The sequence below is a fragment of the Rhea pennata genome, chromosome 3 (genome assembly GCF_028389875.1).
Source record: "Rhea pennata isolate bPtePen1 chromosome 3, bPtePen1.pri, whole genome shotgun sequence".
In the NCBI taxonomy this organism is placed as follows: Eukaryota; Metazoa; Chordata; class Aves; order Rheiformes; family Rheidae; genus Rhea; species Rhea pennata.
In genome coordinates, this window is record NC_084665.1 from 81151806 (window position 1) to 81162726 (window position 10921).

At 38.2% G+C, this 10921-nt stretch overlaps 1 protein-coding gene across 2 annotated transcripts in view; it reads left to right on the forward strand.

Annotated features, from left to right (window-relative positions):
* BVES (blood vessel epicardial substance) overlaps positions 1–8512 on the forward strand; it is a 34676-nt gene extending 26164 nt beyond the window's left edge. For both annotated transcript variants that reach the window (XM_062572696.1, XM_062572695.1), the window contains exons 7-8: positions 823–964; positions 8202–8512. In XM_062572696.1, the coding sequence (XP_062428680.1) occupies positions 823–964; positions 8202–8326 (267 nt within the window). In that variant the 3' untranslated portion in view covers positions 8327–8512. The remainder of the gene's footprint in view (positions 1–822; positions 965–8201) is intronic.
* Positions 8513–10921: the final 2409 nt, after the last annotated feature.

Consider the following 10921-nt stretch of genomic DNA (forward strand, 5'->3'; position numbering starts at 1 on the left):
TCTTCCCTCTATCTTTTCCTTCTTTTGATTTGTTTCTCTTGACTCTTTTTTTCTTTTGTTCTGTTTCACTACAACCCCATCCTATTCTCCCTGTCTTTGCTATCCATTTTGCTTTCTTCTCCTGTCCTCTGGCCTAACATCTGCACACCTCTATAAATATAATAATGCAAGTGTTTGGGATCAGCACATTCCCCTTGGGCTTCCTTGAGAGAGCAGAGAGCTTCTGCCTCTTCCCCTCTAATTCTTCTGTTGTGCTTGGACCACGGTTATGGCTGTTTTCAAATGGCTGTGCCTGATGTCTGAAATGCTTGTTTTAATTAGTACCCTGTTGTATGTATAGAGCATGGAAAATCAAATGGATGCCTAACCTATTGGTCTAGGTGAAATCAAGACTGAAAGTGAGTTTCCACTTTTATGCTTACTCTATCTGTACTTTCCTTTGTGTGGTATAAATATATCTAAATAATATACAGATATATATCAGTATGAACAGAAAAGATCTGTTTAGCTAGTAACAGTTTCGACATTTCTATGTGCTACTTTCAGTTTCAGTGTATGTTTCATTCCAAAGTCCTTTACAAGTACTGAAATTCATATAAAGCAATGTAAAATTGGCTTCACAATTTTATGTAAATTTCTTTGTAAAATTACATTTTCATTTTAACTTCAGTTTTTGCCAAGTCTTTATTTTTAATAAAGTCACATGAATTTAAGATTATTGTAACTTTTATTGCAATAACTTCTGAAAATGTATGTTATCATAAAAATTAAGGGTGAATTTATTTGATACCTTTTTAAAAATAGCATTTCTTTTTTTTATAGGCCTCAAAAAAGATTGATCGACAGCCTAGTCTTTGCTCGCAACTCTCCGTGATGCAGATGAGAAACAGCATGGCCAGTACCAGTGACAGTGAGGATGGCTTACAGATGTTTCTCCGTGGGACTTCCTCTGCGTCCTCTCTTCGTGAGTTCTCAAAATATTTGATGCCAATTTTGAATACAGATTGGCTGATCATTAAAAATGATTGTAGAACTCCTATTGTCTTCAATAGAAGCAAAATTTAGCTTTTTGGGGGGGGTAATGCTGTAAATTGAGTAAGTGGAAGGACCTAAATGCCGGAGATTCGTAAGATGTCTAAGATTTTGTATGGCAACTTAACAAACCTCATGTAGACACTGGGAAAAAAAACAAAGCATTTTAATAGTTTTCGACATAATATGAATGTGTCAACATAATATGAATTTCTTACAGTAATGGAGCAAAACAATGTGAATGTATAGTGCCTGTCACAGTAGTGCCTACTCTGGTCTGTGACTGGTGCTTGTAGAAACTAAAACGTTTCCCCTCAGCAACTTGATGCTCTGCATTTCCTCCTGAGATAGTTTGTATTGGCAGAGTCTGGAGAAATATGGTGTGGAACTAATATTTCAATGTCACCTGCAAAATCTCCAAATATCATACCGGGCTTTCCTTCTCTGCACTTTGTGTGGCAGGAGTAGTATAGAACAGATGAAATAGAGGAAGCTATGGTCTGAGCTTTTGCTTCTACTCTTGCAATTTATATCTTTATAGAAACTTTTTAAACAATTCTTTGTAATTTTTTTGTTACTTTTAATTACCTTGAATCTAAGCAAACTAAAGTAGTAGTCTGAAATCTGAAAGCAGCTATTGAACAAAATACCCCAAAGATGCTCAGTTGTCTTATTTGGCATAAGCTATCTGTTTAACACAATTTAAAAGGATCACATAGGATTATCTATTTTGGTTTGAGGAATCTCAAATTCTTTGCTAATTAGGATTTAAATCTATGAGAAAAAAAAGTCATTTATTGGATTAAACTCTCTGCTAAGGTGAAGAAAGTGTTTCAGAGTATTTACACTTGCCCATTTAATTGTCTGTTCTCCATTGTCTTCCTCACAGTTCTTACCCAAGACCTCCTTCAGGCTTGGAGGGCCAATTCCTTTCCACTCCTTGCCATTGATATAGTCTACATTCCCAAATAGATGGAAGCAAAAGCTCTGCTAGTGTTTCAGCCTGCTAGAATGTTGAGAGTGACAGCTGGGATATAGTTGTTAAACACTGGTGAAAATCCTGTTTTCTTTATTTCTTCTCTGTTCCCTGAAAGGACATTTAGAATCACAGAATAACTGAGATGTGAAGGGACCTCTGAAGATTGTCTAGTCCAAAATCCTGTTCAAAGCAGGGCCAACTAAAGCAGGTTGCTCAGGACCATGTGCACTAAAGCTTTGAATATTTCCAAGGTTGAAGATTCCACAGCCTCTCTGAGCAACCTGTTCCAGTGCCTGACCACCCTTGTGAAAAATTTTTCCTTACATGTATTCCAAATTTCTTTTATCACAACTCATGACCGTTGTCCCTTGTTCTTCAGTGCATGCCTCTGAGAAGAGTTTGGCTCTGTCTTCTTTATACCCTCCGGTTAGGTAGCTGAAGATAGCAGTAAAATCACCTGTGAACCTTTTCTTCGTAAGGCTGAACAAAACCAGTTCTCACAGCCTCTCTGTGCATGTCATGTGCTTCAGCCCCTGACCATCATGGTTGCCCTCCACTGCACTCACAATATGTCCATGTCTTTCTTGTACTAGAGAGCCCGAAACCGGACATGGTACTCCAGATCCTGTCTCACAAGTGCTGAATTAATCCTTTTCATGGACCTGCTGGCTATCTGCTTGCTAATATGGCCCAATATTTGGATAACTTTCTTCTGCACAGGGGCACACTGCTGACTGATGCTCAATTTGTTGTCCACCAGGACCCCAGGTCCATTTCTGCAAAACTGCTTTCCAGCTGGTCAGCGCCCAGCCTGTATTGCTGCATCAGGTTGCTGCGTCCCTGGTGTAGAACTTTGCCAATATTGAACTTAATATGGTACCTGTCAGCAATTTTCTCCTGCCTATGAAGGCCCTTTTGAACACCAGCCCTACTCTCTGGCATATCAACATTCCCCTCGCTTCTTCACTGTGGTCTCTGAACTTGCTAAGAATATGCTCCATCCTGTCATCCAGGTCATTAGTAAACACACTGAACATTATAGGCCTTGGTGTTGACCCATGAGGGACACTGGTAGTAACTGGCTGCCACCTGGATTTTGTACTGCTGTTCACCAGCCTTTGGAATCAGCAATCCAGCCAGTTTTCCACCCACTGTGTAGTCTGCATATCCAGTCCATTTCTAGCCAGTTTGGCTAGAAGGATACTGTGGGAGTCTATTTAAGCCTTGCCACAATCCAGGTAAGCAACATCCGCTGCACTGTCTTTGTCCGCAGAGTCTGTCATCTCACCACAGAAGACAGTCAAGTTGGTCAGGCACAATTTGCCCTTGGTAAATCCGTGCTGCCTCTTTCCAGTAACCTTCCAGTCCGTCATGTGCGACCCATCCTTCCAGGGGGAGATATGATAGATAGTATGATAGACTTCATAATCATACTGGAGACTACAGTTAGACAGACAGGCTGTAGTTCCCTGAATTCTCCTTGTTGCCCTTAGTGAAAATGGACATGATGTTTGCCTCTTTCCTCTCCCCTGGTTGCCATGAACTTTCAAAGGTGATAGGGAGCGACTTTACAATTAGCTCAGCCAAGCCTCATCACCTTTGCTGATGCAGCTCTTGTGGTCCCGCAGACTTGTATATACCCGTTTGCTTCAATGATCTGTAAGTCGGTCCTCACAGAATGGTTGAGGTTGAAAGGGACCATTAGAGATCTAGTCCAATCCCCCTGCTCAGGCAGGTTCACCTAGAACAGGTTGTCCAGGACCCTGTCTGGATGACTTTTAAATATCTCCAAGGATGGAGATTCCACAGCCTCTCTGGGCAACCTGTTTCAATGCTCAGTCACCCTCCCAGTAGGGAAATTTTTCCTTATGTTCAGATGGAACTTCCTGTGTTTCAGTTTGTGCCTCTTGCCTCTTGTCCTGTCACTGTGCACTTCCTTTACTGTTAAGTCATGTTTCACTTTCCCAGTCATTGTCACTGGACTCAGAGACCTGGGAGGCGTCAGGATAAGCCTTACCAGGGGAAACCGAGGCAAAGAAAGGTGTTGAGGTAAGGAAAATCTTAGCATTTTCCATGTCCTTTGTAACTAGGACTCATGTCCCAAGGCTGCAACATGGCCTCACGGTTTCCTTGGTCTTTCTTTTGTTGCCAGTGTATTTGTAGAAGCCCTTCTTGTTGCCCTCAACAAGCTCCAAGCCCAGCTGAGCTTTGACTTTCCTAATTCTATCACTGCATGCTTGGACAATGTTTCTGTATTCTTCCCAGGTAGCTTATCCCTGCTTCCACTTTTTGTGTACTTCCTTTTTGTGTCTGAACTCTGCCAGGAGTTTCCTGTTCATCCATGCCAGCCTTCTGCTACACTTGCTCAACTCAGCACACTGTAATGGACTGCTCTTGGGTTTGGAAGATGTCCCTGAAAAATAAACAAGCTGTCCTTGGGCCCCTTTGCTCCTATGGACCATGTCCCATGGGATGCTGCCAAGCAGATCCCTAAGCAAGCCACTATCTGGAAGTCCAGGGTTATAATTTTGCTATTTTTCTGGCCCTCTTCTCTGTCTCTTAAGCTCCACCAGTTCCTGATCATTGCAGCTAAGGTTACCATCAGCCTTCCCTTCCTTGACCAGTTCTTCCTTGTTCATCAGTGACAGGTCCAGCAGAACGCCTCCCCTAATTGGTTCATCAGTCACCTATGTGAAGAAATCGTCCTCAACACACTTCAGAAATCTCCTGGACTGCTTACACCAAGCTCTTTCTACCAGATAGCGGAGTGGTTAAAGTTCCCCACAAGTACCAAGGCCTGGGATCGCAAGGTTTCATCCAGTTGTCTAAAGAAGGGTTCAATCTACTTCCTCTTCTTTATCAGGCAGTCTGTAGCAGATACCTACCATGAAGTCTGCCATGTTGGTCTGACCTCAAATATTTACCCATAAGGTGTTGACTGGCTTTTCACCTGTTCAAAGGCAAAGCTCCAAACCTTTATGCCACTGCTTTGCACAGTGTGCACTTGGACAGATCTACTCACTTGGAAGCCTGAAAGATATTGTAAAAGTGTATTTGTGCAGTTAGCTAGAATTGAAATTCTCTTTCAGGCTTAGCAGCAGAACACTTGCACCACTATTTCAGCTTTGGGAGAAAGTAACCTAAATGTATGCAATTTTCAGCTGTAATTACATTAATCTCTAAGATGCATCCATTCTTAGCACATACTACTCTTCTGTACTTTTTTATATACTATATTTTCTGGTGTATGGTGTGTACTTTCCCCCCAAAGGGAGTTTAAATATCTCTTATGTTGTGAAATTACCCACTGCAGCAGCTGTTGGTGTTGATACTGCCACCACACCATTGGCAACAGTGGATGTGGTGGCAACGTCCAGAGCCCAATTTTTCACTTATTTTGGGGGAGGCAGCGGGTGGGGAGGGGCAAGTACCTCTCTAGCAGTGTATAATACACCTCAGGAAATACGGTCATTTATTTTTCTTTGCCTTTTGATTAATACAGAATTTCTGACTTCCATACTTCTGACCTGATAAAAGATTTTTATCTCACCAAACTATAATGCTTCAATCTTTCTTTTTCCTGAAATAGCTGGTTAGTTTGTTACTCCTAGGTAATGTCATTGCCTATGATGGGTTTCCTATCAAGGTGAGCTCTGCCTGAAGATTGGTATTGATATTATACTGTAACCGTATCTGCACTTTTCTTCAGAGTCCAGAGAAAACTGAGGGAAAAAAACTGCCATTTAACCTACTTCTGTTGTGTTTTTAAAAACAACTTCTCCTGGATACTGCCAATGCAGCATAGTCAGTCTGCTTCTATTTTTCAGGATTTAGTATGAGTTACATGATGAAGCACACTGTCCTCATGCTATATTGCCCTGAATTCTCCTCCTGCAGCCATGAATTAGTTTGTTAAAAGAAAAAAAAAAAAAAGAAGAAGAGAGAGAGAGAGAGAGTTTAGGACGATGGGGATTTTAGGAGGATGGGGAGCCTATGGAAATGATATATGTCATTTTCTTTTCAGAAAAAATAAACGTATCTGTACAGGAATGCTATCTTGTCATTGCTAGGTGACAGATTCTCATCTGGACAGAAGCTTCCCATTACAAAGATTACATTTGACTACTATAGTACAAACAAATCTGGTTCTCCTAATTCTCATATTCTTGCAAAATGGTAACTTTATTCTTCTGTATAATCCAAACTTTTTTTTAATTATGCTTTTATCATATACTCCAAAATATCAGCTTTGATTCGTTTTCTAAAGAAATTGACATAGAAGCTTTTTCAAACTATTTAGCAACAAGAGGGAGAAAAATACCAATTAGTAGGCCCCAAACTGCAATTATTAACAAAACTGTTTTGAATTTAATTAACTAAAAAATCCAACTAACTGTCTGCTTTTATATTAAGGAAATAACCAACAAGAGTTCTATAATGCTTACGGAGTGAGTCGTTTGCAGCATGATGTTTTCTGTTGATAACATCACGTTAACTCAGCAAGCATCCTCAAAAAGGTATTAAAGTGGGATTTGTTTATCACATGGTACTTGTGCTTGACGTACATGATCCATCTCTATGTAACTTATTAGTAAATGAAATTAATGTATCTCTTTTTCCAAAAGATGAGTTAAGTAGAAAAAGTTGAACTCAGTCAGAAAGGTAGCTTCAGCTTTCAGTCCTTTTAGAAATGTTTTAATATTAGTTTCTACATAATAATTCTGTTACTTGATAATCATTCATATGCTTACTAGTGTTAACAGACACTTGAACGTAGGTCCTGGAGAGAGTGCAGTAGAGCAGCATATGGAAGGCCTGCGTTCAAGAGCTGATTCAGTCCCTTGAACATCTGGCTAACGCGAGATAGAGGTACAAACAGACAAGGTTTCTGCATTTGGGGAAAGCAAGGACATGTCTTTTAACCAAACAACTTGATTGTAGTAGACCTAACATTGGATCCAGTTCAACAGACTTAATGGCTTCTTACTTCTGATTTTTGGAGAGAAATAAGCTCTCTGAAACAAAAGAAAACTGTGCTGAAAACAGTGCTAAACTATATGAATATAGAAATCTTAAAAAAAAATGCTCTAGTCCAACATTTTCAGGTTTCTTTTACCTTTGAGTGTAATTTGTTGGTGTCGCCTGACAAAGTCACTTTTACATCCAAGTGTGTCCACAAATTTTGGATTTAGACAACTAAATGATCTAAACGTACTTATTTTGGCCATAAAAACATGTATGTGAAGAGAAATGCTTAACAATTCCAGTATTTAAAAAAGTGTGTGAGTAACCCTTTATCATGGCAATTAATCAAAGTAGTTTTTAAATGTTAGAAAAAATATTAATATATTTATAACAGAGTTCTAAAAAGCTAACACCTAACAGTATTTGCCTGAATATGATTTAAGAAATGCAGTAATATAATTCCTGCTGGTCTTGCTTGTAGCTAATACTTTGTTGTGTGTATGTGTGTAAATATACAGCGCAAAGGAGTCCTTCTCCACATTTTCTGAGCAGAGTAGTTTATTGTATATAAGATAAACCTTTTAAAAAAGTAATCTTGTAAGAAGAATAGACCTACAATAACAGTATGTTATGGCTATCAGTATTTTTTCAATAAAATTTGACTTTTTAGCTTCTATACAGATGATCTGTCAGACAGGACCACTCCTTCTTCTACAAAGATAGAAGACCTACTGAGGTCTGCCCAGTGAACCTAAGAATTTTGTCACAGCTAAGGCAAATATCTAAATATACATACCATTTGTACTTAAGGTGGCCAGTCATATTGTTGTTTGTTGAGAAGAATTTGTGGATGAGTTTAACAATGAGAAAATAATTATGAAGGACAGTGTTGAGCATCTCATGCAATCCGAACTTGCATTGAAATTGAGGAGAATTCTGTGTCTATGCTGGCTGTAAAGTTTGAACCTGGAAAGTATTAATGATTCATACCATTTTGGCTGTCTCACGTCTAGAATTTCTTGGTACCAATGGCCAAATAGTTACAAAACACTCAGTTATAAAATTATTTTATGAGGGAACTGGAAAAGGCTCATCGGATTCTGTCACAATTAAATCTGACCACACTCCGATTCTGGCAGTGTGTTACAAATAGGTATATATAAAGGAAGCATTTATTGTTAAATTAATGATTTATAATTTAATAATTTATTTGGAATTGTGGCAGGCCCAGGTCGGACCTCTCCCTACCCGAGAACTTCAGCAAAAATGAAGCCAATAGAAGAAAGTGTGGAAGATGATGTCTTTGAAGAACCATCTGCTGATCACCTTGAAGTCCGGCGTCTGCCTTAAACAGACATGTCCTTGGATATACAAGAGCTTGTACAAAACTTGAATGCAAGAGGAAGAAGCTTAATTTGGAAAGAATCTGAAAGCTAAAATCATCTTTTTGTGTTTGAATTTACCACAGCATATGTCGGTGACATTTAGACAGAATGTCACATTTTATTTTACTTCTAAATAAAAAAAAAAATCTGAGTTCTGTTTTTGTTTATTGGTCATGAGTATTTGTTTTACATTTCCTTTGATACTTGCCATGACAGTTTTAGTATTAAATGGCTGACTAGCCTGACATTTCTAGAGACTTACTAAGGGCAGAACAACCCCTGTTCCATTTCCATATATTTTTTAGGAGCCTATATCTTAGTGCTTTTCAGTAGGAGATTTTGAAACTTTTATCCAAAACTGTATTGCTATTACCTAATATCATTGTTGTTAGAGTCTCAAAGGAAATAATGCACATAACCTTCTGTGTATATCAGTAGGTATTTGCCTCTAATTCTGGTATTTCCTAACCTGACTGCTTGACTCCACAATCATAATAATTACTTTAACTTTTTTTTTTTTTTTTTTTTTCCAAATATCTTAGTTTAATGTTGCCTTTCCAACCATATTTTTTTCTTTCTTAGGTAAATATATTACACTGAAGTTCTCAGTTAGGCAGCCACTTTCTTTCCCCAAAAAATCTAGCAAAATCACAACTAGGTTGTGTAGTCCAGCTCTGCAAAACATGCATCTCTGTTTACAAAGCGGTGACAGTACTATTGCTTCTCAAAGAAAAGGTCCTAGTTGCATGGTTTTTTTTTGTTTGTTTGTTTTTTTTTTTTTTTTTCCTGAGCAAACCAGCCTGCTTTTCTGTAGTCTTATCCATTGAATAATTGAACTGTTTCAGATTATTTTTTCAACACAGCAATACGTGAGGTAGAAAGGGCAGTTAATACAGGAAATTTAGCCCAAATTGTTAAAATTGGCTAGCTTTGATAACAGTGGAAAGACTCACATAGTGGTAACCATTGGGCAGGCTTTATAATAGGCGCTGTTAGCAGTCCTTTCTTTAAAATGCTAACACATACATGGTAGCTGTAATTCTGTGCTTTTGACAATTCTTGAAATTTATTAGGCAACAAATCAACTGTTTTAGCTAAACATAATAGAATATCGGTACTGTTCCATGTATCCTATTTTACAAAATACCATTACATAGAGAAGTTTGACATAAACTCTCAGTCAGAGTTGTCTCAAGTCTGTTTTTGCTCTGTCTTCTGATGCCCCATTTTAGTTTCTGAAATTTAACCTGGCAATGCATCCTGGAATCAGCCTGCCTCTGAGTTATATATAACTCACTTATTTACTGTTCAAAAGCCCTTACAATATCAAAACACACTGAAATGACTGGATGCTTTACCTGCATTGTGAATGCCCCTGCTTTTGTGAATTTAAATTCAGTGTGTAATGTTACATCTATGTCTTGTGATTTGCTTGGTTTTGCATTGTTAAAAACGTTTCACTGAGGTGAGACCTGCTTACTGATTTGCATAAATAGATGTAAAATACCTTTATGCCACACATCATATGCAAAAGAGAGCATATCATTGCCTTATTTTGGAATTGATGTAGTTTATCATCTACTTTACACGCCAAAAAAGTCCTCCTGCAGCCATTTTAATTTATGTGTTTGTTCAAATAACTTTTGAAACTACTTGTCTGACAAACTACAAAAATAGATAGGATCAGTTGTGAGTCTACTGGAGAACAACTGGGATTCAGCAACTAAAACATAAATGCCTATTAAAAATTAAACAATATTTTCAGTAGCTGACTGTCTGAAGCTAGCAACTGAATGGATTACACCATGAACAAAAACACAACAGCAAGAAAACTGTCTACATTAGAAAGAAATGTGAAATATTTTCTATGCAAGAAAATGTATAATAAAGGAAAAATTTGTATCCTTGTAACTCCAGTAACTGACAGTTGGAAGGTTATATCTGAGGTTTTTGGTGTCCCATTTTTTTAAATAAAAGGAACAATGCTTATAGGACATTTTGATAGGATAGATTATAGAATCATAGACTAATTTAGGTTGAGACCGCTGCAGGTCATCTGGCCCAGGCCCTGCTCAAAGCAGAGTCAAATTCAAAATGAGTGGAATTACATGGAAATGTTGTAAAGATACTTTTGCTACAAGAGTTGCAGGCTAGTGAGAATCCTCTTGTGAGGATCATGTGTCTAAAATGCTTACACTCTGTTTGATTTACAACACAGACGGGGTTTGTAAATAAAAAATTCTATATATATTTGCAGGTTTTAAGCTAAGCTATTATAAGTAGTTAGTTATCAAGCCAAGTATCAAGACCAAACTGGTGAGAGATTCATGAATTGGCAAGTGAATGCTTCCTAACCCTGGGCAGCACTTTCAAGTTCTGGGTAAGAAGTGATGTTTTATTCCCATTCCAGATAAAATGATCCTTGTAGATAAAATATACTAGCCATAAGAAGGATGCTGCCACATTATTTTTCATGGGTAAGCAAAACTACACAAGCATCCCATTAGTCGAATGTCACAAGGAAAGGCTAAGCTGCCCAGGTTGTCTCTTGGCTCCTGGA